General features: G+C 31.8%; 1 protein-coding gene across 2 annotated transcripts; it reads left to right on the top strand.

Annotated features, from left to right (window-relative positions):
* Window positions 1-5: 5 nt before the first annotated feature.
* LOC143240300 (translocon-associated protein subunit alpha-like) lies at window positions 6-27,491 on the top strand. Of its 2 annotated transcripts, none has more exons than XM_076482521.1 (9): window positions 6-166; window positions 2,621-2,754; window positions 8,457-8,544; window positions 16,133-16,260; window positions 18,541-18,672; window positions 21,356-21,435; window positions 23,683-23,761; window positions 24,591-24,690; window positions 25,260-27,491. In XM_076482521.1, the coding sequence occupies exons 1-9, from the start codon at window positions 91-93 to the stop codon at window positions 25,325-25,327; spliced, it is 885 nt and encodes a 294-aa protein (XP_076338636.1). In that variant the 5' UTR covers window positions 6-90; the 3' UTR covers window positions 25,328-27,491. The 2 variants fall into 2 exon arrangements, with proteins under 2 accessions (XP_076338636.1, XP_076338637.1); XM_076482522.1 differs by lacking the exon at window positions 6-166 and adding an exon at window positions 583-694.
* Window positions 27,492-27,998: the final 507 nt, after the last annotated feature.

The following is a 27,998-nucleotide window of genomic DNA, read 5'->3' as shown; positions in this document are numbered from 1 at the left end:
GCATCATGAGCTAACAACATACCTTACAACGGTGTTAGAAGACTTTAGAGATTGTCGTGCATTATTTGATACGTTAGATTATATTTGACCATGAAAAGAATGATTCAGAATATAATACTGCTTCTGTTATTAAGTTTTTCAATTTTGTTAATAATGTACGGAAATGGTATGTGTTTCGATTACGTGATAAGTGATAAATGTTCGTGTTTACACTGGATATACAGTATTCACACAAGAAAACCGTGATAAGCCACTGGTCTGTGATCAGTCAGATCAGTTGTAAAGGGTGTTCGGAAAGTCACTGTGCACATATATTTATTAACAGACATGTTTAAATAGAGAATACAGGAGGTAAATATGAATGACAATTATAAACAATGTTGAAAGTGACCCCCGTTGGCATCAATATGGATCCTTCTTATTTTGTTTCTAAACACCGCTATCAGTTGCTGGCGTGAAATAGACTGAATAAAATATAATTACAAAACTGCATAGTGACTTTCCGAACACCCTGTAGTAATGAATTATATTGTTATGTAGCATCGTTATTAATTAAACAGCAACGATAATATTTGATTGTAGTAAATTTCGTTATATACATATGTGTTGGTAGAAATAAAAATTATGATATAAAATGAACTTGTAATAAGTGTATAACTTAGTATTCCACCATACATAAATCATACATTTTCAGGTATGTTAGTTTAGTGTTTCTAAAACTTTTTCACAATTCACTTATCCAAGTTCGAAAAAAAGACAGAATCATATTAAATTAATATGTTAAATTATTATGATGTAAATGTACATCAAACTACAACTAGAATAAATACAGCATAAATGTATTTTTCTTATTACAACTAGAAATAAATAATAGTAAGTAATTACTTCATTGCTCTTGTATTTGTTGAAAAATTGATAATACTCATTTACCCTGATTTTTATTTCATTCACCCAGTTGAGAAGCACTGTGTTAGCTTACCATACAATGATGAAATATGTTAAATAGAAATTTTATTGAATGGAAAATTAAAATATTTATACATATGAAATTATATTTAAATTTTTAAAACTTAAAGTTAGTAATATATGACTATCTAGATATTAGAAATAAAGAGTTTTACTTGGCAGGAAACTTCACTCAATTGTAACATTGTAATGGTTATAAAGGCATAAACCCCCCAAATTTCTAAAGTTTAAATCTTAAATTCTAATTTAAAATATTAAAATTACATGATTACCTGCTGTTGTGCAAAAGAGAAGCAAAAACTTATTGTATGACTGTAAATAATAGTAGCATTATATAATAATTAACTTTGTACCCATGAAACATAGGTTTTTAACTTTATCATTCAGTCATTTTGATCTTTACAGTTCTCTGTTTTCTTGTATAAAACTTAGGGATGCTAGTATATGCTTACTTCCAAATTATGATTGCTTGAAACTCCAAGCATTTTCATTTATTTTTGTTTGATGCACTGTATAGCAGATACACTTGTTATAAAGAAATTAATAATTTATAAACATGAATGATATTTTATTATGTTAAAAATAATAAATTGAATAATTTGTATATTTGTTAATGTAAAGAAATAGTAGTAAAGTTTCTGTTTTTGGTTTTTCTACAATCGTCCATTCTTTACTTAAGTAGTATAACTTACATATGTACATCAGATTGTTTTTGTTTCATGTATGTATTAGTGATGGCATTATGTGATGCATCTTTCTGCTCCTATGAAATGCATTTTAGATTGATTAACCAAAAGGAAAATCTCTGAATAAATATAACCCTTAAGATAATGTAAGATCAACATATGAGTGCTGAAGTGTTATTGTTAATTCACTGGTTTTGAATGAAATGTATAACATTAATAAACAGGTATATTCTGTTTAATAATCTGTTCTTCAACTTATATATATATTTTTGTAATAGGGGATAAAACTGGATGATTAATCAGTATTATTGTGATTACCTATGTATATTGATTAATGACTTATAAAATAATCATATGGTGTTGATTATTATTACTCTCATTCTTTATTATAGTTATCCAGAAAGTTAAGTAATGATTAAATGAATTAATAACAGGGAAATAATCAACTAATGAAAATTGGTATTAATTTAAATTTGTTAAGCCTTATTAATGTAATGAATCATGAAACTAACTTAATGAAATTTGGGTTTCTATTTCTTACCGCTTTTGTTCATTTTGTCTATCCAGAGAATCAGAATATTGATGTTATTTTGTTAAACACAAAGTTACACAATAGGGTGTCAGTGCTATGTCTGTTTTTGTTGTGTAAACCAGACTAGTTTTTTTTAAGTTGTATTTTAGTTATATAATATGAGAATAATTGGCCAATTGAATATAATCAATTAGTGAACACAATGATTAATTAATTAATTCCACTAATTGCCTAGATGTAATAAGGGCTAGTCCAACCTGATAAGGGTTCAAACTAAATATAGGCTTAATGATTATATGAGCTGATTGTAAATTGATGCCACTAGTTGTAAATGATGCTGTTAACATTAATTGTATAATTTTTTCAATGTCATAGTATTAAACTTGTGTTTTTTACTAAATGGGTTAAATGCTATTTGTATGATCTTATTTGATAGGGCTGGCATCAGCAAGCATGGTCAGTGCTCAAGAGGCTGGAGATTCCTTGGAGGGTGAAGATGATGATGTTCAGGTGGAAATGGATGAAGGAAGTCCACTGCCAAATGATGACTCAACCAGTATAACAGAAAATGTAAGTGAAACTAGATCCTGGGTGATATATATGAAATATCTGGACTTTGTACAAAGTAAATAATGGTTTTTCCCTTTAGTGAGAGTTTGACAACAGTGAGTGCATGGTAATTTTCTGTTTACTTAAATGATGTTTAAGGTGTAATTCATGATGGGTAATGAAGGGAAAGATAACATTAACTATGTAAAGTAAGACCTTGTGACTCAATAAATACAATTATTATAAAGACATTTTCAGTATAGGTGCTGTGGAATGTATTGTTGATTTTCTTCCTTTAAGAAATTACAGTTTGGTGAACATTATTCTGTAATGTTCAACCATAGATCCCAGTGATGCTGTAAAAGTCATAATTAAAGGGCACTTCACTGGTATCAGTTTCAAAAGACCATTATCTTGTGTTATATGTTTTAAAAGTCATTGCAATTAGTATCTAAACTTCATAACTCTTGCAGAATAAAGTAATAATAAACTCTGGTTTAGGATATTGAAAATGTTTTAGAATTGTTTGTCGTTGTCCATTGTAATTATTTTAGTGATATTAATCAATTTATTTATAATTTCAGTTGTTTATTTTACCTTACACTAGTGGATGTACTCAGTGCTCATAGGTAGTTGACTTAATCACTTAGTTCTAACTGCCACACATCCTTACAGTGATAATTTATTTTATGTAATGCATATTTTGTGTTTCTTTATCAGTGCTTTCTTGTTCATTATGCTTTTCTATGAACAAAGCTTATAGCTAAAAACATAGAATCATCATAATATTCTGTCATTTTGAGTGTTGTGTTGATTCATTTTGGGTGTATTTCATGTTTTGCTTTGTTACTATTTGTTAACAAGCATCATCAACATTATATTTTAGCTTCACTTCTACATGTGTATTTTTTTATTATGTTTCAAAACCATATGGATATTTAAATTTTTTATATGACCACCTGTTGCTACTCTGCCTTGAATAATATTTAACATGATTCTAAATGGAAATAAAAAAGTTCTGTTAAAATCCACTTTAAGCTTTTTATTTTTCTTAGGCTTGCTGATAAAATGTTTGATGATATATTATATATTTTTCCTTTACATCTTATGGTATCAGTTAAATCTGAAACAATTTTTCCAAGATGTAATCGAAGATAAGCAGAGTATATTCTATTAACAATAGAACAACAATCTTAAATTAGTTTTAAGAAACTTACATGGATATTGAAGAAGAATATTTGGTTGTTTTTTTATTTTCATAATATTTTCCTTTAGCATTTGCAAATAGTGACACTCAAATACTGAGTTTGTGTTTATTGATTGAAAAATTAAACATAACATTTAAGGACCATTTAGGCTGTTCCCATACAAAAAACTAAACTATTAAAGAAATAAAAACTCAGAGCCAGACCTTATCATTGAAATATTTTTAAGCTCTTTCATAAACTTGTTTAAATTTATTGCTTCTACTAATCTGAAATCAACCTATTGTAAGTAGAACATCCCTAACCTTTTGATGCATCTAAATTTTGTAGCAGTATATTTCTTTCTAATAAAGAGACATCAAAAGCCAATTACAATGTATTAATATTTTATCTTATCTTATCCTTGACGAAACATCCTCTACTCTTTTTATCTAAATCATTTTAGTTTTTGTATAAAACTGTAGTGTAGTTGTTTTTAGATTTGGCAATCTGTTTTTGTCAGTGATTTTGATAATTTTATCACTGACTGACTTACTGTAAATTTGATAATTTAATTGCAAAGCACACAGAATTACTCACAAAACTACTAAATAATAAATTAGGTATTTTTTTTATCCATATCTTTCAAAGCAGAAAATGTTCTGGTACTGAAATTTGTAGATGATACTAATATTATTGTAACTTGAAATTGTGGAAGATGCTTTTACATTACAGGAAGATTTACATAATCTTTATGATTTGTCAGATGAGAGGTACATGTTGTACAACACAAATAAATACAAATGTATCCATTTGTCAGATGAGAGGAACATGTTGTATAACACAAATAAATGTTAGTGTATCCATTTTGGTCATGATAATTTCCCCAAAAGAGACTAAAGGCTGTTTGGAGGGGTTACTTGTTTTAACTACTCTCACCACTGATGTTATTGTTTTTTGTGAACACAAGATGTTATTATTATTATGGCAGAAAATATTAACGTTTCACCAATAGTATGCAGATAACCTGTTTCAGCTATCAGTTTTGAAATTTTTGTGAGGCCATAACCAAGTCTTCATTGGAAGATCTTGTGGAAAAAGTGTGTGAAATTACTTGTTTGGAAAAAAAATTTTTTTTTGAAACAATCTTTTGGCTTACTCAAGTATTCTGGATGTCTGGTATCCATGTGGTGTTTCAGTTTCAATGGTTTCATACTCTTATTTGATAATTTGGAACAACAAAGAATATGTAGTAGCAAGTCATTATCACTACCACTGCTTATAAAACCATGCTTCAAATATTCATCACAATACTGTCGAGTCCAAGAGGTATTTGTTTTTTTTATTGAACATTTATAATTAGTCCTATTATTTTCATTAACTTCAGTTTCATCAGAACTAGGCTGCATTTGCACATCACTGAGGTCTTCTTGTGTGATGCATTTCTCTTCAGTCATCTATCCATATTGTTGAGTGGTTTCCTTAAAAATTAACAACTTAAAAAGTCACAAACAATTCTCTCTCTTCTTGGAACAAACTGGCACTTCTAGCACTTGCCACCAGCAATTTTGCTGCCACCTGGCACTATCAGACGTAAGACTCAGGTCTTACATACCTATCAATTTTCATTAACTGAGTAAGCAAATTTAATACATTTGAAATAAAATTCCTAAAACTTTGGTGTCAAAGAACCAGTTAACTTGAATGAACAAATGATTCTTTTATGACAAAATCCCTTCTTTGATCTTACAAGCAGCCAGGGGACGATCGGCTTGGACTCAGCAAGGGGACGTGTCTAGCTAACATGTGGTTTAAATTTACAGCATTTCACAAGAGTCTAAAGGTCATCAACACTGTAAAACTTAATCTTAGATTCTCTAAATTGTATTAAATGAGAACACCTTAATTCCTGAAGAACTGATATTTTATTATCTAGACTTATATGCTATCCTTTTATGTTGTCACAGCATGTGGCCTAAACAACTGCTAACAAAGTTCAGCTTTGAAATTAGTAAATGGTGTGGTTCTTGCAGCAAACAACAATATAGTGTAATTAGAAGTTTAGAAGACTTAAGAACGAACCAAAGATATGGCAATTGTTTTAAGTGGTCTTCTCATTCTTGAAAATGATTTTGTGTTGTATCATTTTTGTTTGAAATTTGCAGAAAGTTTATTCAATAACAAGGCAGCACTAAGATTAAGTGCATAATAAGTGATTGCAAAATCTTCCAATGACAGAAAACCCTTTTTATTAGATATTATTATTAAACTTATCATAAACTTATCATGCAGAAAGTTTATTCAATAACAAGGCAGCACTAAGATTAAGTGCATAATAAGTGATTGCAAAATCTTCCAATGACAGATAACCCTTTTTATTAGATATTATTATTAAACTTATCATAATCAAACAATGCACATAAATAATTTATAATTTATTGAAAAGGTATATTTATTCACCGTAAGTCTGTTGTTACTATTATTATTGTTAACAAAAATATTGTTATTTAGTCTTACCTGATGCATTTTGAAAGTTCTTGTTGTAGGTCAATGATGAATCTTTGTTAGTTTTTGCAAGAGTTTTAAGAATTTATAGTTGGAAATAGTGGCTACTACAATGAACAAAGTATTAAAATAAATGCATCAATAAATATGATTGAAATTTATTCAATCAGGTGTATGAAATGGAATTTTATAATAAACATAAGAGAAATTCTAAAACAAAAGGAAGTATATTTAACATTTTTGTCAAAATAGTGTCTCACAACAAAATTTTGTACTATTTTTTTAAAAACATAATCGAGTCTTATTTAGTAAGGTTGTTCTAAGTTTCATAGGGTTAGGTTAAAATTTTTCCATTGTAAGAGGGAAACAGTCAAGGGATACCAGTGATATCTTTCCAGTCTAGAAAGGGTTAATATTCAGTTTATAAAATGGTCATTGGGTAGCTATTATCTTCCTGTTACTTCAAATCATACTTTCTACTTAAACATTATCTACTTATTGTAGATATCCACACATATGTAACACATAAACCAAATTGTGTGTTCTTTTATTAATGGTGTTTTTTTATACTGCCAGTCATTATTGGGTTATGCTCATTCATTTGAAAGCATTATCACCATCTGTGAGCTTCTGACCAAACTATGGAGATATTACTGTGCCATAACCATGAATTTAGTCAAATATGTAAATCATATTACTTAGAACCTCTTCTTGTTTTGCAATTGTTATATTCTTTTCAGTAGAAGATCTTGACAAAAAATATATTTTTACTTTGTATTATTTCTTATTGATTTGACAATAGCACAGAACATACTGATAGAACAAGAAAACATAAAGGCAGAATTTGAGTTTAGTAACATATTAAAAGGTTAGCATGTATTGGCTCTCTGCTATCTTTTTCATAACTTCAGATTCCACTTAAATTTAATATCAACTAAACATGAAGGTTTATTTTTGTATGAGTGGCTAAAACTTGTACATTTCTAATATTGAAAACATACACAGACATGGATTGTGAATAAACTTTGTGTTCTTTATTCACATGCTTCGTTGTTGTGTATACTTGTCAGTTGTTGTAAGTTGGGAAATACTGTATCGTAAATTACCAAATATATATTTCTCAATCAGTTTGTCAGTAAGTAGAGATGGATTTGATACAAGTTACTTTTTAGCATCAGTTGCATCAACTATTATCACTTAAAGTAACTGATTAGTTAACATTACAGTTAAATACATTGTCAGAAATAATCAACTAGTCAAAATTAATGTTTTAGATTATTCTAACTCTTCAGTAAAATAAATACTGCCATCACAGTTCTTTGTTATTACTTTTGATTAATTCTAGTTTATTTAGAGTAATGTATTAACAGTGAATATAATGAAGTAATCAAAATTAGGGTTACCAATTATTCCAACTATCCAAGTAATCTAAATGCTACCAATTTACTTGTTTGTTGTTAAGCGCAAAAGTTTGTCTACCACAGGTATCGAGATTCGATTTTTAGTATTTAAGTTGTTTTTTAGCCATCTTCTGTGTAATTAATTAGTTGAATTATTCTGTTAATGAGTTTAAGGATTAATCAGTTTGCAATTTCTGCTAATTGCTCAGAAAGTGTACATTCTAGCCATTTGTTGAATATAAAATAATAGAAAAGTACTAAATTAGTTAAAAGATTTTTTTACTGCTTAATCTATGAAAATGTTTTTATATTTGTAATTTTTTGACTGTTTTTTACAGGGCTTGAAATTATAAGTAGCTAGTTGGCAAAAAAATCCAGTGATTTTCAAGAAGCACTGGAATTTTTATGCAGGCTATGGTTATGAATATTCAGACTAGTTATACACATGGTCAAAATTATTTTGAAAATTGTTAGTTGTAGACATGTTTATAATAAAAACCATATTTGATTATTTCAGGATTAAGAACTTTCAGTGTTTGGTTTTGTGGCTTTTTCATGTGTGTATTTACTGATGTATATGTTACATTTGTAATTAATTTGTACTATTAAAACATAACTTTTATTGTTGCTTCAGGATGAAGAAGAAGAAGAAAGGCAGTTGAAACCTTCTCCTGATGTAGATACATATTTCCTCTTTACTAAACCATCAGGAATGTCTATGGGTAAGTTCAGTATACTGTTTTTAGATAAATGTATTCAAAATTCATTTTAAAAGTAATCTGAATTCATTTTAAGTGGGCTTCTTTTGCAATTAAGTATCAAGAAAAATATAACTCCTGGTATTATGTGGCAGAATTGCTTTCATACACTGATGTGTTTCTGAGGTGATGCACACCTCTTAATGCTGAAAGCTATCTTCTCCACGTGTCTGCCTTAGAGGATTGTATGTCATGAGCTTTTAGGCAACTCTCACCTCAACTCCTGATTTGTCAGGAATAGTGCTACTGCATAATGACATTATTATGCAGAAAAACCTTCCACCTATAGGAAGGTGATATAGCTTTCCTGCAGTTTAGCTTCCTTTATGCTTTTGCACTTAAGATTTTTATTCTGTTCCTTGCCACTGAACATGTTGGACATTTTTTGTTTTTTGCTCAATTTAATGAGGTTTGAGATTTTGAGGGAACTTAATTTCCTTTTTTTGCTTCACACTATGAACATTTGTTCATGTAATGCCCTTTGTTACTTACATGAGTGGCTAATTTCCTCACATAGGTTATGAAATTATGATGGCTCATGGAAGTAACTTCCCTGGGAAAGATGTAGTAGTAATTTTAGATTGGATAATGGATTCCCTTATGCAGCCAGGTACTTGCTTCAGCCTCAGTCCCTTCATCAGGTGTTCTTTCACCCCATTTGTGGGGTGAATAAGCAGGACAAATTTGATTGTTCATTCTCCTGCTTAGGTCCTAGAAACGTTTCTCCCTGTTGAAGAAGCACTTCAACTATCGTGCATTTTGGTCATGTTTATCAGATATGTATCATTTTCCCCCTCCTCTTTATATTATTCTTTGTTCCCTACTTCTTAATCCTAACCCTCATTTTTTATACCATTCCTTGATCATTCCATTTCCCTAACATTACACCTCCCTCTTGCAATCTATCTGACCTTTATTTCCTCCAATTTCATCATTCTGCATTGCCTTTCAAGTTTCTCACACTTGGGATTACCACTGGCATTTGGAAGGGTGACAGGCTTTTAGTGTCTATTTTACCATCCAGTACCCTAACATTTCTGTCCTTTTCTACCACACTTCTTTCTCTTTCCCTTTTACATCTCAAGTGTGGGGCTTTTCACTATGCCTCAATGTATTTTTAGGGTGTTTCTCATTTCCTTTCAGCCCAGCATGGCCAGGTGGGTCAAGCTTCTCGACTAGTAATCTGAGGGTCGCAGATTCAAATCCCTGTCATACCAAACATGCGCGCCCTTTCAGCCATGGGGGTGTTATAATGTGACGATCAATCCCACTATTCGTAAGTAAAAGAGTAGTCCAGGAGTATAGTTGCCTTTCCTCTAGTCTTACAATGCTAAATTAGGGATGGCTAGTGCAGATAACCCTCATGTAGCTTTGCATGAAATTCAAAAAGCAAACAGACAAAACAAACATTTCCTTTCTCTTCTCTACTATGGCTGCTCCCTTTTTAGTTTTATTGCTCACTTCGCCTCATCGTTCCTGGAGACTGATGAGTGGGAATACTCTACTATTGCAAGTTGACTTCTTTTTATACTCTTCGGGTACTTTGCTACCTTCTTGCTTTGCCCCGCAGCTTGGTGGTATTCCTAATTTGTTGAGATCACAGGCTGTTCAGGCATACAACTGTGTGGTAAATAGTGAGCATGATACTATTCTTATCCCTCCTTATGGCACACTTAGCTAGGTTCCATTCCAACAATTTGGATTTGCTCAGTTAACTACCATTAAATGATCCATTCCAGAATCCGTCATTTTTGGGTCTATTCTAATTGGGTCAGTTTTCCTGCTTGCCATGAAACTGATACTATGCTCTTATTTGTAGATTGTCTTTCTTGTTGGAAAGTGTTCTGCTTGCAAAATGTCTCTTCTCTCTTAGTTTCCTTCAATGGCTTTACTAAATTTACGTATCCCGCTCTCTCACGTTACCTCTCTTCTGATGACCTGTCCTTCTTCCCTTAGCCTTGGTTGTTGTTGCCTTCCACCAGGTCTGTTTTTTTACTTGTTATAAGGCTCACTCATCTTTCAGGTCTTTCCTTTTAGTTCTGGTTCAGTCTATTGACCCTCTTCCCTTGATGTTACCACCTATCTGTATTATTCTTGATTCTTCTGTGTCATCTGACAATTCAATCCTCTTTCCTTGCCATTTCTACACTATTGTTCCAATACCTCCTGTTTACTTCAATCATAGGATCTTATCCTTCCACTTTTATGTGGGTTTCATTCTGGCAATCATTCTTAAACCTTTCACATCTGGTAATCCTTTCTTTTTCAGACATCTTTCTACATGTTTTTTCTTCCCAAATGGCGAGGGTATGACTTTCAATGTTGGTCCATCAGTTACTACATTTTCCTAACTTTTTTATTGTCAGACATCTCCCTTCCCTTTTCCAGGCTGTTCTGCAGGGTACAACTGTCTCTACTTTGCCAGTTATTAAGTGGCCTTGTTTACTCATATTTGCTGGCTTGTTACTGCAAGGTGTTTCTGTCCTTGTTCTAGTCCTTCCTTATCTATGAACTCTTTGTCCTGCATCTGTACTTGATCAGGATTGTAGTATCATCCTCCACACTTTTACATTGTATCTATTGCTGCCAATAGCAACTTACACCTTTTACTAACTACTTTTTCAGCATATTTCCATTTCTTCTTAGTAATAGTCATTGCTCACAATTTTATGCTGGCAACTCGTCTTTTACCCTATTTATCCTAATGATGTTCTCTTTTGTTTGTGCCTGTTCCTTCCTTTCTTCATCTTCAGCTGCTTGTTGGGGAGATTTCTACCCTACTCTCTCCCATTCTTCTATTACACTCATATTGTCATTGGGACCTGGACAGGCTTTTATGTTCAGTTTGTGCCATTTATTGATACTGCTCTTGTATCTCTCATTTTCAGGGTTTCTGTCACTCACTCTACATTCTCTGGGAATTCTCCTATCTTTGGACTAATCTCCTGCATTTATTGGTACTGTCTGCCACATTCTTGGTTTGATCTCCTTTTACTTTGTGGTTGTTGCTCACTGATGGCCTGTATTTCATGTCATCAACTTCATCTTCTCTTCTGTTATTTTGTTGCTTGCTTCCATCCACTGCAGACAAGATAATTTCAACTGGCAATGTATGGACTATCTTCTATAACTTTGTTACCTACTCTCTTCACCATCTGTCTATGTAGTTTCCCAGTGATCACTGTCTCCCTTTGTTCTCTGACCTACACTCTTTTCACTCTCTTTGGACAGTTGTGCACATTTATCTTTGCTTCTAGTATTTGCTTTCAAGATCCTTCCAGATAGTACCTTTCAGGTTATGCTTGTTTCCAAAAATTCAATTTTGAGCCAGGAACTCTATATGTGGCCACTGTTGATATGAGATGTTCCACAAGACCACTTGAAGTATCATAATGGTATATTCTAATATTTGTCTACTGTTTGATCCATACTGTAGCTATTCCATGACAATCAGTTAGCATCAGAAGGTACTTTGCCTGTTTCCCTAATTTGCATTTGCTAGCTTGTTGAAGTAGGTTTATGTACACATTGCATCATCTCTAGTGAAAGACTTATCCAACTACCATCCAATAGAGTCCAGCATTTCTACAGGTCTTCCAAATGGGAATTCCCCCTCTCAAGTACAAGATGGGAGATCCTTAACACTTATCAGTTAATGGCTGCTGTGACAGTGGAGAACACTCATTGATTGGGACAATATATCCAGATGCTAAGTGAAGGTGCTACTTTCAGTGGAACATGGGATGGTAGTGATACTGTCAGTGTAGCACAGATTACCTCTCATATATCTCTTTTCAAAATATTTCGGTGTTCTTTATCCTACCACTGCCCAGATGTTGGTTCCTGGGTGGTCTGCTACTAGATTTAATGTAGGAGCAGCCAACATGTTCCCCATCCTACAATAGCCTAGATATCAGTTTCTGAGTGATCTGGTTTTGGATCAGGGGATGAATAGCCAATGCATATTCCACTGTCCTAAAGCTACCTAGGTATTGGTGTTGGATCATCAGAGGAGCAATCCACACAAGTTCTCACACGTGATTAGTAAGGATTCTTTTCCTACTATGGATTAGACAACAAATTCCTGCTTTTCCTGATTTTGAACTGGAACTGATCCACCACATTTACATTCCCCCTTTCTACTGTTTCCTGCATGAAGGGTTAGTTGGTGGCCTGGTGTTGGTTGTGTACTTGATCTGTATGCATGTGCCCTACTTTTATTATCAGAATAAAAGTTACTTTTTTCTTTTTCCTGATCAGGAGGTGAAGATTATTGGGACCCTCTTTCTACCTGACACATACCTGATAATCTTCTGTTCAGTTAAGGTGAGTAATTACAAACAAATCATCTCCTCCTCCTGCATATGCAGTTACTTGTCTTGCCCTCCTCCCATAGTTAGTGTTGTTCCAATAGTCTGATGGTAGAGTTACAACTAACATGCACAAATTATTCCTGTGCTCTACTCCCACAGTCAGCATCCAATAAGTTTGATGATAGAAATGAGGTCAGCACCAGGTATGATCTGAACATGCCTCATCCATGCTAGACACGTAGACTATCCAAACTCTTGTGTGCAAGTCCTTAGAATGGCCATGTTCTTATTTCACCTGTACCCATGACACATGGAGCTTGTTTCCCTCTCTCTACTTTCCAATCTGGGTGACAAGTTTCCCATTGGTATGTTGCTATGGAACCCTTGCAACTGAGTGTCACACACCATAGGTTTCCTTCAAGTGTTTTCTAAGAAGGACTCATCTAGATAATTTTTTCACCAATCTCTTCATCATATCAATGTAAGATTCTTCTTTTCTGTGTGAAGAGGTGTGTATCATCTCGGAACTTCAATTCCTAACTTACCCTTTCCCTCTGCTTCTGGTGCAATTTAGTTGTGTGTGTCTTTTCATAGAATGAAGCTAATGAGAACAAAAACATAGAGGGAGCTAATGTGCAGGGAGGCTGTATTGCCCTCCTATTGGTGGAGGACTTGTGCTGCACAATCATATTATTATTATGAGAAATCTTGTGAGTGTATTTGGGAGTTGCCTAAAGGCTAGTGGTAAACACACAGGGAAGGTAACTTTTCATACGAAGAGGTTATTAGTCATCAGAAATACATCGTCAAGTGAAGAAAATTTTAAATTTCCAGTTTTACTAAAATGATTAAAAATAGTAGTTGTCTGAAGATGAATTCACAACAAGAAAATCTTATAGTTGCTTCTAGTACAGTAAACCAGTTTTATGTTGTAATGTCATTGTATGCTATAAAATTACAAGTAGTATGATGTGTGTACTGTTCCTAAATGAAAAGTTTGTTGGTAATAGATGAGATTCTGTCATTTCACACTTCACCATCATAATCCTGAATATATGATGCTTTATAAACAACTAGATGTTGTTGTAACTCAGAGCACCTGATGTAGAGAGAAAGACCCTTATAGTAATAGTATATAAATGAGTACTATACACCCATCTCAGTGTAAGCTTATGGACAGTAAAGAAGAATATAGTTAAAATGATTAGTGGTCTTACTGTGTTCTAATGTCATCTATTGCTAACAGACCACACTTCACCAGCTTGAGCATTACATTAAACCATTACTACTGCATGTAGTAGGTTGGATTTTTGTTTTGATCTAAGCAGTTAGCTTGTTCTGATTGTAATTTAATATTAATGACTAAGATTAGAGTATGGTTTGGTTAATGGAAGTCTTGTACTCAGCTTATACTTAGAATTTCCAGTAATAGATACTTATGTATATATATTTGTGCATGGAGCATAAACTAATTTAGTTTATCACCATAGTATTTTTGGTAAGTATCCATATCAACAAGTTATTAAAGTATAATATTCTGTAAAAAAAGTTAATGCATTAACTATCTTAATGCTTATCTGTAGAAAAGGAGGTTTTCTTTGCATCATATTAATTTCACTTGAACCTTGACAAGATATGAGCATAAACTAATATCATTGGCCATTTTATGAGTTTATTGTACCTTAATTGCTAATTTACTGATTTCAACTCACTGATGAAAACTTAGATTTAAAGAAAAGAATAGAGCTACTATATGAATCATCTCATTTTTTGTATTAAACTCAGATACAGTCAAAAGTTTTTTTCTGCTATTGGAGGCATAGCTTACAAATATTGAAACAACACCTACTTGAGTAAAATTTTCATGCAAGTATAAGAATAAATAATATTCGTTCACATGGTTGATTTGTACAATTGCATAATTATATTTTGATAAACATATTTATAAATCTGAGAAATAGGGAACAAGAACAAAGAAACAGCTTGAGTCTATGAGAGCAAGGTATGATCTGAACATGTAACTACAGTTCAAGAGATGATTGGAAGTTAACTAATTATAAACCATTTTTTTCTTCAGTGTTAATATTGAGTGTATATATATTTTTATGTTTGTTAGTTTTCATCTATTTAGTATAAAAAATTTTTAATGTGTGGATTGTTTTGTTATCATAAAATATGATTTGAGGACACCCTAATCTTTTAAACCGGTTGAACCTTGTAATATATTATTTGCATTACAGGAAAAAATATTAATAACAGTAAGGATGTACAGCTTGTGATTCAGTGCATTTTAGTCTTTTTCAGTTTTCGTGTTATGGCATACGCTAGTTAGACTGGTGTATGAAATTAGTAGCTGAGTATCTTTTAGTTAGAAGTTATTGATAACTCAGCACAAATGAATTAAGTAGGTTAAATGAATTACAACCGTCTGGACACTTGTAAAAACTTACATAAAAGTTATTGGCATTGAGTAAATGTATTATATGACTGTTAAGATAAATTATTCATCACAGTTATAATGTATTACTAGATATTGTATTACTAGCAAAAGTTGGCCTAGTGTAGTCAGATGGTTAGGGCACTTGACTCACAGTCTATGGGTCACGGGTTCAAATTCACCTTCACCAAATGTACTAGTACTTTAATTCATGGGTGGATGCTTTATAATGTGATGGTCAATCCTACTATACAGTGTTAAAAGATTAGTCCAATAGTTGGTCGTGGGTGGTGATGACTAGCTGTCTGTCCTCTAGTCTTTTTTTTGCTAAACTAGGGATAACTACTGCAGATAGTCCTTGTGTAGCTTTGCTTCAAATTAAAAAATTAACAGACTGTAAAATTTAATAACCTTACTAAAATTTGTTGAGATTTTGAAATGTATTTGGGTTTACTGGACCATTTTTGAATGGGGTTTTATTCACATTGTTTTGTTGTCCATGTCATCAAATGCATTATGTAAAGACCATTTTTAGCAACAGTCTCGAACACTAGTTCAAGCAAAATGTTTTGTGATGTTTCTTTTACACGTTTCTAAAAATGTTTTGTTGTAATGTTTATGTATAAAAATATTTGTGTTTCATGAGATAAAGAAAAATTAAACCTTTTAAGAGCAGATTCTGTGATAAGAAGACTAAACTCAGCTTTAATTTACATTAAGTTAAAAAATTTGCATCAGCTTGATTATTGTGCATATTAATATTAGTGGACAGATAATTTATGCTGATTATTCATTACTTTAGAGCTTCATGCTGGAAAGGATGTACAGTTTCTTGTTGGTGTAACAAACAAAGGAAGCAAGGATTTTGTATTAGAAACCATGGATGCTTCTTTCCGCTATCTAATGGACTTCACCTTCTACATTCAAAATGTGACTGAATTTACTCCTTTAATAGTATTTACAAATAAAAAAAATTAAAATATAAAAAGAATAAAACAACTATCACCTTGTAAATAATTATACAATTTATCAGGACATTATTAATAACAGGGGTAAGACTTTTCTGTCTATAGATGATTCTCCGTCTTAGGAATTTTAAAGGGCTATGAAAAATTAAGGAGGGTGTATTTGTTTTCTATTATATACATAAATTGTATAAAACAGTTTTATAATGCACCATTAGATGCTAAATATTATTTTTATTAATTCTTATTTATTGCCCTATTTTTGTTACCACATTGTTGTTGACTGCTTGATGTATATTTTGTCATGCTCATTTTCAAAGCCCTCATTGAAACATTAATAAATGGTGTTTTCCATGGTGCAAAAATGATAATTGGCTTCATGGACAGAGGGTATGGAATACTGGCATTCTTGGGCAATTCTTTTTTGCTTGTAACTATTGTATGAATTATGGAAGCAATAGCAAAAAGGTCCTTTGTAATCATCGTAAGAAAGACAAGTTGAACATTAAGTTATTCTCAACAATTAAATAACCAACCCCTTCTAGGTACTGAGCCACAGTACCTAAGAGGCCAGTCAGAAGGGCTGAACTACGAAACAACAATGCAAAAAAGGAAATTCAGAAAACTGTTCAGAAAACAAGATGGTTGTGCTAAATTCAGTGCCAAAGTAAAAAAAAACAGTGACAGGAACAAGCAAGAGGAAAGCATCTCTGCAGAAGAGTCTATTGCCAGTTTTTCATATACCACTTTGAGAAGTTCATGTGAAAAGTCTGGAAAAATAAGTATTGAGTATGCTGGGTTACCATTACCAAATACTTGGGAGTTACCAGCCAGTTCAGTGAAGTGCAAAAAAAAAACCCAAGGGTAACCTCATTTATCAACTGTATTAAAACTGCCAGATAAGAACATAAGAAAAGTTACAGATAAGATGAGACCACTTGATCCATTTTGCCCATTTGGTTGTTGATCCAAGAATGTTATTAAGCTGAGACTCATCTTCAACAGCATAGCTGGACAGTTTGTTCCAGACAACCATGATTTTATGTAAAGAAATGTTTTCTGTCCCATCCTAAATGTACCTGGGCTTAATTTACAAATGGCCTAGGTAGAGACTTTAGTTTTGGTTGTAAGGCAGTAGAAGAAGAAGGAACTTGTTTATTATCTGTTTTTGATTGGGGAATTTTTTAAACTTGTGTGCATATTTTTAAAATACTTTCTTAGTTATTGTGCGTAATGTGTTTACTTTTGTTGGTTGAATATACATATATGTTTTGGATTTGTAGTGAAACTGCAAAAAGTTTTGACCTGCTTCATTTGGCAATTTACATTTTCAGTTATTACTACTTTTCTATATTATTACCTCTATAATAAGAGTTCTGGAGCATAGGAATAAAGTTTTCTTTTATAGCATATTCACTGATATATTGATAAAAAATATTTCATTATCATAGCTGAAAGGTTTTAAAAATTTCTTAACTGTGATAAAACTAGAAAAATGATCCAATCATGGATATGTGCACAAACATATATTGCTTAAAATCTAAACATCTAATAATGGTGAGTTAGAGTTTTAAGTTATTAAAGCAACTTAAATAAACACCTAATGATAGTGTACTTAGTTAATTAACTAAATGATTGAAATAAACATCTAGTGATGGCCTATTTATTAGTGAAATGTTGAAGTGACTGAAATAAACATTTAAAGTTGACCTACATAGTTATTTGGTGAAGTGAATGATATAAACACCTAATGATGGACCACTTGAAGTTTGGTGAAGTTACTGAAATAAACATCTAAAAATGGCCTATGTAGCAAGTTGGCTGAAATAAACACCTAATGATGGATCACTTGGAGTTTGGTAAGATGATGAAGTGATTGAAATAAATTCTTAATTAATGAAAATTTGCTGTTTGATGGCTTGATGAAGTGGTTGAAATAAAAACCTAGTAATAGACAACTTAGTATGTGATGGATTGATGAAATGGTTGAAATAAACACCTAATGATAGCCTAATTAGTGTGGTGAGTTGATATTATTGAAATAAACAAGTAGTGACAACCTGTTTAATTTTTGGTGAGTTATTGAAGTGATTTAACTAAACACCTAATGATGGACGAATTAGTATGTGATGAGTTGAAGTTAACACCTAGTGGAATGTAATCTGAACTATTTTCAAATAGCTCAAAATATACCATATTGTGAAATAGTTTTCCATTGAATTCTTCTTTAATATTTATTTTTTAGTTTAGTACTGTTGCCTACAATCGAGTGGTGAAGTCAAAACAACAGGCCACACTGTATTACCAGTTTTTTGTGAGCGAATCTTTTGCTGCAAGGTCGTTTGGACTGACAGTGAACCTCTTCTACAAAGATGCAGTATGTTTTGTACCATTCTATCATAATGGTTAACCAAAGCTAAAATTAAATTAACAGTCTTGTATGACTTTTTTTTTTCTTAAGTCAGAAATTTCCAGGTGACAGTAACAACTTAAAGTGAGTTAAAAGGTAATTCAGAATGCTGACTAAAATGTCATTAAACTCTGTTATCCACATGCTACCCCATAAAATGTAATATTTCTCATACACCATCTCTAATAATGTTTCTGATTGTTTTTCTGCTAAGGTAATTTCCAGATATTAACTCTGAATTATCCTTGTGTTTTCCATTGTCACTCTTCTAGGGTCTGAGTATACCCCATCTTAAAAAATTAATTTAAAATATTTAAATTGTAATAAACTATTATTTTGGAAACAAAAAAACAGTAACACTCAAAAATCTTTTCCTTTATTAATCAGTAAAGTAACATTGAATATTATAACTTGTATATTCTTTACCACCTAAACTATGTATAAGAACTAAACACAAAATAGCTGAATAGTGAAGCTGCTGAGAAAGACACATAAGTGTTTCCATCTGTTGGTGTTTACAAAATATTTGGAGTCCATGAAGACCCCGAAAACAAATGTGGGTTTAATGAAGAAAAGTTTGGTTAACATTGTTATTGCCTTAAAAGCCATTAGGTGTTTTCCTTAAATAGTCAGTGTAGCAGAAGGCTCTTTGAGCTATACATGAAGCTTATAGCAGTAATAGTGTGTTGGCTAAAAGCTGAAAATTGTTTAACATTAATGCAGCCTCTGATAAATATTGTGTTTTTACCAGAGTCAAAAGTGTCCTTTGTTCCAGTTCATTAAAACTGGTTTTAAAATTTATTTTTATGGTCGGTGTAATTTCTATTAGTTGGTACAAAGCAGCTAGAAAATCTTTTGGCCTGATCAGGTAAAAATATTTTTGCATGTTAACAGGAATGAACAGATAATTTACAAAATTGAAAAAATCTGAACAGATTAGACTATAATACTTATATAATCTTCAAAAAAAGAAACGTAAAAGGCAAAATATGAGACACATTGTTAACAAGTTTATTCCGGTTAGTTCTGTATGACGTGTGAAACTGCACATTCACTGCTGAACATCCAAGGTCTGCAAAGGCAAAGTCCACGCTCACTAGTTGAAGTTTAACATCACTCAACATCAATAACGAGTATGCCCCGTGAGCATCAATAACTGCTTGGCATCTCCTGCCCATGGAAACGATGAGATGACGAATCACATCCTGTGGAATGGCTGTCCACACAGCCTGCAAAGCTGCTGCAAGCTGAGGTAGTCTGCGGTTGAGGTTGTCGCTGTTGCAGACGTTGGTCCAACTCGTCCCAAAGACGTTCGATGGGGTTTAAATCTGGTGATCTGGAGGGCCAGGGAAGAACGTTGATGTTGTGGTATCTCAAGAAGACAGTGGTGAGTCGGGCTGTGTGAGGACAGGCGTTGTCATGTTGAAAAACATCGTTGACGTTCACCATGATGGGTTGCACATGGGGCCTAAGAATCTCGTTGACGCATTGTTGTGCCGTAAGATTCCCTCGAATGTGCAAAAGGTCTGTTCTGGCATTGTAGGCGATGGCAGCCCACATCATGATGCTGCCACCACCATATCTGTCAACATCCTGCACACAGTTTGCTGCAAAACGTTCATCTTGGCGACAGTAAACATGGGTCCTTCCATCCTGCCTATGAAGCATAAAACGTGATTCATCGCTGAACCAAACATGCCTCCATCGTCGATGAGGCCATACCCGATGTGCTCGAGTCCACTGCAGCCGTGCTTGACGATGTTGCTGGGTGAGGATGACGCCTCTGACTGGACGTCGAGGTTGGATTCCTGCATCTCATAGACAGTTGTGTACAGTCTGATTGGAAATCCTACGCAGCCCTGGTATAGTTGAGGCAGTAGACGTCACAGTGGTGGTCAGTGGTCCTATCCCGAAGGTGACGTAACCGGATGTAGCAATCATGTGCGGGCGTGGTCACACGAGGTCTGCCAGATCGTGGACGGTCACGAGTTGATCCATGTTGTTGGTGACGATTCCATAGCCTTGTAATGGTGCTTGGGTGGACATTCACAGCTCTGGCAACATCTGATCAAGATTCACCTGCTTCCAAGCGACCAATGGCATTGTTGCGTTGTGCTTCAGTCAGTCTTGGCATAACTGTATTGCGTGTCGGTGGCTTAACACTGAGCTATTGAAACCGAGAACCCGTCACTTTTATAGGGATTTTGCACATGTAGCACTTGCAGAACATGCAGATCTCTCAAACAAATTTATTGGACACGCATGCATTTTGGCGAAAAATCCGATGTTTTCCTCCGTTTTCAAAGTGCACAACTTTTATTGTCATTTTGGTCTGACAATCAGTGACTTAACACGTGTAACATCACATACTCTGAGCTTGTAACGTTATTACATATATTTCTCTTTAAAATAAAAAAATATCCCTTTTGCATTTCTTTTTTTGAAGAGCATATTTTACTTTCAAATACATTTTATAACTTATGCAAATTTAAGAATTAAATACAAATAACAGATAAGGTTTAAAATCTCTACTTGCTACTTATCTCCAACTTTAACATGCACTGTATGGAGTAAATAGTAAATAGATGGAATGCTAAACATGTTGAAGTCATTGCACATAATGTAACAAAAAATTCTGTTATTTTGCTAGGATGAAACACAGTATCTAAATTCAGTTTTCAATGAAACTGTAACTATTGTTGAAACTGATGAAGGTTTGGATGGTGAAACGTAAGTAAACATTTTTAACAATATTTTGACATTTTTGCTTCATTTAAAAGAGAAAAGATTCCTGTTCTCTAAACTCTGATTTTTTTTTTGTAGTTTCACTGTAGGAGCCTTAATTATCTTAAAGTGTCAGTTTGGTAACATTTTTCTTTATGTGTCATTTTCTGTAGATAATAAGGTTTAATTCACTGTTTTGTGGTTCTAGATTTCTGAATAACTGTTCATTCAGTAGAGGTAGTTGAGCAAAACAAGAATACACACTTGAGACACAAGATTACTTATGGGACATTTGTTCTCATAATTAATATTTTGTGAATGATTCTTGGGCAAAATATTATTTCCCAATTTTTCATTTTTCTGAGAAAAAATATTTTAAAACTCATTAACCTGAGAGATATACCATAGCTTTTCATGTTTAACAACATGTATACTGTACTAAATGAAATTAGGTCACATTTTTTAGAAAGATTAAATAAATTTGATTTAATGCATAAATTTCTTCCATGGTGCATCCATGTATATCTGACTTGTAACACTGCACAAAATTTAAAGTACTAGGCAGAATAAGATGAAACACAAACATAAATATTACTACAAGATTTGGACTCGCAGAATGAAAAAACGACACTAATTAATAGGTTTATTTAAAACAGCACATAATTTATTCAAAGATGTAGAGCATAGTAAAAACTGATTGTTTTTCACAAGAATGTTCACAAACTATTTTATGAAACATTAACAAATTTATCTCTTTGGTGTGATTAGTATCTCATACAATTATTAAAGTATAGCTAATAAGTCTATACAGTAATTAGTGTCTGATTATAAAAAGTTAATGAGTAATGATCACACTCAGATGATTGTATAAACTATTAACTATGATAATGATTGATATGAAACTGTCACAATGTAACTGTAAATACTTAAAAGTGTGTAGTTATAATAAAGCATTAATGACTGCTATACAAAGAAGGTAATAATTTTCAGAACTATGTTTTAAGTATTGCATGTTGTTATGCTCTTGAAATGTAGTTTAGCATTACAGCTTTAATTGTACTGTAGTTGTTAGGAGGTAGTTTCTTCAACAATAACAAAGCCTGAAAATTAAATTAATGATAAATATCACATTTTGCATGTTATATATTTTAGAAAAAATATTAGAAATAGATAGTGGGAAGGTCCTATAAATACCAAGCAGTAGTTTGCAAATAACTGTGCTAAAGGTATGTATTTTGACTGGCATATAACTTAGCAGTAGGTATCTAGTTATGTATTTTAGTGATATTACATTTGTTGCTTATGAGAATTATGTATAGAAAAAGTTTACAAATTTCTGATTTACAAAACATTTTTTTAAAGGAAGCATCTTTACAACAAAAAATATATACCTATAATATTTTTGCATAATATTTTTAATATTGTTGTATCGTATTTTGTTTGTGAAGGAAGCAAAAACATTATACATAGAAAAAGATAATTTTTCCATTATAGTTTTCACTTTTATTTTATTTTTGGTTCCATAGAATATTTGTTATCTATAAATACCCAAGGTATAACAATATACAAGATGACCAAAAATGCACAACATTGTTGCATCTAGAGGATACAAGAAAAAAGATATGGAAAGAAAAAATGTATAACATGAATACATTTTGATTCACTATATGGTCATGAAAGGGTTGTTCAAGTTTAAAGAAGCTAGAAGGCTCTCACTTTCTCAGTACTCAGAGCAGAATAACACATATTAAAAATGTCAAGTTTGTAGAGTAATTTTGATGTCGTGCAAAAAATGGATTTAACGGTGTTAAAACACATTCTGCTTTTGCCACTAAGCATTTTGACAAAGATACAGTTCAGGATCAGTGGTAACCAGACTAGTGGGTCATTTCCTTCTGAATAATAGTGTAAAGTTAACATTATGGGACAATGCTCTGATGATCAAATAGTGTATATCTGTCATACAAATGTTTCCTTTACAAATTCTCCACATATCCTTAAATTTTCACAATGTTTTGACAGTTTGGTAGTGTATGATTTATGAACACACACATCAACTGATGTTGTACTTGAATTGTGTAGCATTGTTCTTCACACACAATGGTGAATTTATCAGTTCAAAATTTGCTAAAAATACTAAAGAAAAATTTTAATTCCTCTTGATACTATATATTTTTATATTTAAATATTTGTATAACATTTACACTTCTAGATAATTAAAGAATCAATTAATTTTGTTTTATTTAAATTCAGGTTCTTCCTGTATGTGTTTTTGGCAGCCTGTGGTGTACTTTTGTTAGTTGGTGCACAACAGTTATTTACAAACATGGGGGTAAGTGCTATTTGTAAACTATAAAAATAAAATAGTGTGCTTGGAGAATGTTGTTGTTTTTTCTTTCTTTAGAAATGAAAACTAAACAAAAAAGCATTTTTTTAAGTCTCTGAAGATACAGAAAAAAATGGTTACTATGTCAACTATCTGGGCTTATTAGTAATATTAAATGCTAGGGACATAGAAAAGGGTGAAAAAAGAATAATGCTCATATAGAATGCCTTTCTTCATATGACAGCTATATTAATAAAAACATATATCAATAGAAGTAAAAAAATATCTTACAATGTTGCATCAAACCAACATTTTTGTATGGATACAAAACATGAACAAAGGATTTTGGAAGACAACTTGAAGAAGCCAAAATGTGGTTCTTAAAAAGAGTGCTGCAAATAGTATGCAATAAGAAGAAAAGTAATGAACAAGTATTGGTACAGGACAATACGACACACGGTATCCTCAAGATAAGCTGAGTTCATAGGCCACATGTTGAGGAAAGAAAAGATGGAGCACATAGTAACAATCAACAAGATAGAATAAAAGAGAAACAAAGAAAGATAAAGAATAAAGATGCCTGATGGACTCACAAAATGAATATGAACTAAGAGTTGCAAAGAACATTAAGAATGAAATGGAAGGTGAAGACTCAATACCTGTATGAAGGCATGACAGTGGAGAAAAATAAGTTACAAATTAAGTTATCCTCACAGTTTTCATTCTAAACTAGTTTATAGATGAAAATGAGAGATAATCTGATTTTATTATAATATTTGAATTAAAGTATAAAACAAATATTACTGTAATAATTTAACCCCTGCTTTTTTTGTAGAAGAAAAAACCTGCTGCCAAGCCTAAAGTAGAAATGGGAACTCAGAATGTAAACGATGTTGATTATGACTGGCTACCTAAAGAAATGCTCAACGAACTCAGTAAGTATCAGACTTAGTTGTGATTAATGTGTTTGAATGACCAAAATAAAGACTGGCACATCTGCAAAAACCATAACATAGGTTTCAGAAAAGTTAGGTATAGTTAAAGAGAAATAAAAGTTGCAATAATTTTTTTTTTAACTTGACAAAAATAACCTTTTAACTATGGTATGGATTCTTTTACTTTTTCCCAATCCCAGAACCCTTTCCAAAATTTGTATTCTGCTGCAAAATACCAGAAACTAAATCCTACAAACAGTAATAAGGGTTTTCCAGCATATGATTATAGCCAAGTCCTACTAACAACAGTGAGGATTTTCTAGCACAATAACTGATATCTTGCAAACTTCCATAAACTTAGGAATCCACAGACCACAGATTGGACATTAACACTATATCAAGGTTGACTTATTCATTCTCCAAGTCTTATCTATTAAATTGTGTATAACACTGAATCTTCTGATACTGGGTCAGAGATGATAAAATAGATCAGTTTTTTAAAAACATTTACTTATTACCAAATTTTAAGCATAGTAAAGTTTTGTATGCAATTCACTTAATTGTTGTAGATAAATCTCCAAGGAGGTCTCCAAGACAAAGGCGAACCAAGCGAGGCACAGGCTCTGGAGATGAGTAACATCAAGTGTTTAAGATGTTACCTGAACAAATAAAACATTAGTTACTATGATGCAGCACAAGGAGACATAAAGGTGGATTAATAAAAGCTGTGATTTGTAATTCTCAAAAATTGTCTGTAAAGTGTACAGAGCTTCAGACATAAACTTTGTCAAAGCATGAGAAGTTATAACAGGAATAATTTATAGAAAATAATCTTTTACTTGAAACATTTGTTGGCTAAGTAATATTGTAAATTTGTTTAATGATATCATTGCTTAACTTTAAAAAATGTAAGAATATTCTAGTTTTACAGTGTGAACAAAATTTGTGTTTCCTGAGAGCTGAATCTTTATTATCCTTAAGGGGAATTGTAATTTAAATAGAGCTATTTTAGCCATACTAAAAAGTTGTTTAATAATAAAGGGAAACACCAATTTGGTTGTGTGTATGAAATTGTTTTTATCAAATGAAATAATGTGTGATTAACAGAATTTTAAAATGCTAAGTTGTTTAGTTTTATTACAAAAATATTACTTATGAACAGAAATTGATCAGTGGACTGAATGTAAAAATCTCCCAAATATCTAAACTTAACATAGATTATGTATATATGCAAATACACAACTTGAGTCTGATTCTTAAATTACTATTATAAGTTAGCAAATACAAAGGTGTTATTGAAAATATAACTTAAAAGTTGAAGCATGTACATATTACGTTGAAAGTTGTAGTACTTATATACTGTCTAACATTGTTAACCATGTGTAAGTGTTCAAATGAGAGTCTTTTCATAGTTATTTACTCACTGTCTAATAGATAATTTGTGGTCGAAAGTTATGGAATTGGTCAATTAGATTTTGATATATATTTAATATAAAAATTTGTAATTTTCCATTATTAGAATAATATAAAACCTTTTTATGCTTGGATGTATGCGGTAATAAAAGACCAGCGTTTCATCAACACATGCACTTGTACTATTTTCACTTGATTTATAGCTATAAAATGCCACACTTAGTAGTAGAACAACCATCCCTTATGAGTAAAAGTTTTATTAATTAAAAATATCATTTACAACTTTGTTTCTTCAAACTTAAGGTTTAGATTATTAAACAAAATAATTCAATTTTTTTGTTTCCACAAACTACCCAATTAATATTGAACTAATATTTAAAGTAATTATTACTGAAATCAACAGGAACTCACTAGTTACAAATATTTTAATATGGTTACTACTTGCCAATTAAAACCATACTTTGAGCTGAAATGTGAAATTAAGTTATTAGTTTTCATAAACAAGTGTGATGTAATTACTTTTCATGTTACAGGGATTGTAATTTCCTGGAAAACTATATAACCATCCATAAGGAATGCAGATGAAATTCAAAGTTCTGTGAAATAATTTTCTTAAAGCATTGGTATGTGAAATGTATCAGAAATAATTCTTAACAGTCAGCTATATAATCTGTCATGCAAAGAAAATATTGATGTGTTAGTGCAATTTGATTTCTATTCTCTTTATGCTAGACAAGAAAATACTGATAGATTATAATATAAATACACAAGAATGCATGTGTGTTTGCAAAGGGTGGATCAAAAGTGTATTAATTTTGTACTGGCCTTCTACTGTTATTTTAGTATATCTGAGATGAACTTGTATGATTACCTTGTAATGTATAAATTTTGATATTTCTAAAGCAATACAACATGTGCTTAGATAATAATTACTGCTAAAAACGTCACCTTTATCAATTACTTGAAAAATGAAAGTACGTGAAGGTGATAAAGTTCATATCTCATTAATACTTACCCTGCTTGACATGATAGTTCACAACAAATCATTTGGAAATTTCTAACCTTGTACTGGACAAGTGAAGAACATTTCCTGTCATATTGACAGTTCACTATTACTATTTATTTTGTAAACAGAACACATAAGAAATCTGAAAATAATGTACAGTAGTAATAATCTCCAGTTTACTTTAATCCATTTTGTTGTAGCTCTGTTCATCATTTTGGGAACTATGTTTGTAGTGAAATGCATGCTTTGATTGGGATTTAAAAGTACTAACTTTTGATTAAGATATTGTTCTTGCAGTCATGTGGTTATAGTAAGTACTTTTGTTTTCATTTGATTTACTTTATGATTGAGATGTATATTTTGAATAAATGTGTTAAAGATATTGGCTTCTTGTTTGATTTTTTCCCCTTACATGATACAAGTTTTTAAATTTCTTTACTTAGAACAGTTTTCACAAATTTACAAGTTATGTATTACAATAATATGAACAAAAATATGTAACAAGCATCCATTAAACTTAGGCAGGTGAAAAAAATGTCTCTTTGCTTTATAGAACAAATTATTTAGAGTTATCAAGTAATTTATTAATAAAACTCCTCTGTGCTTATTGTAGCTACTAGTTGCTCAGTTAATTTTCATACATACATTTTCCTTTTATGATAATTTACAATCTGTTGGTTATGTAGTAGTTGTAAGTTAATGAAAATAAACTTACAATGTTTACATACATTAAGTAACTAAAGAGTAACACAGCTACAAAACTAGTCTTAGCTTTTGTAGTTAACCCTTAAATAGCAGGAATCACGTAGGTAGCAGAATCAACTGATGATGACCGTCATTTAAGGGTCAAAGCAAATCCACAATAAAAATTGAGATTTGTTACTTCGGT

Source organism: Tachypleus tridentatus, chromosome 13 (genome assembly GCF_004210375.1).
Source record: "Tachypleus tridentatus isolate NWPU-2018 chromosome 13, ASM421037v1, whole genome shotgun sequence".
NCBI lineage: Eukaryota > Metazoa > Arthropoda > Merostomata > Xiphosura > Limulidae > Tachypleus > Tachypleus tridentatus.
The sequence above is the reverse complement of the archived record's forward strand: the minus strand, read 5'-3'. Positions and strand labels throughout refer to the sequence as shown.

Excerpts from the sequence above, each read along its gene's own strand:
- LOC143240300 (XM_076482521.1), top strand. The coding sequence starts at position 91 with ATGAAAAGAATGATTCAGAATATAATACTGCTTCTGTTATTAAGTTTT. Across the intron at positions 23,762-24,590 it reads AGTTATTTACAAACATGGGG|AAGAAAAAACCTGCTGCCAA; the intron begins GTAAGTGCTATT and ends CTTTTTTTGTAG. Across the intron at positions 24,691-25,259 it reads AGAAATGCTCAACGAACTCA|ATAAATCTCCAAGGAGGTCT; the intron begins GTAAGTATCAGA and ends TAATTGTTGTAG.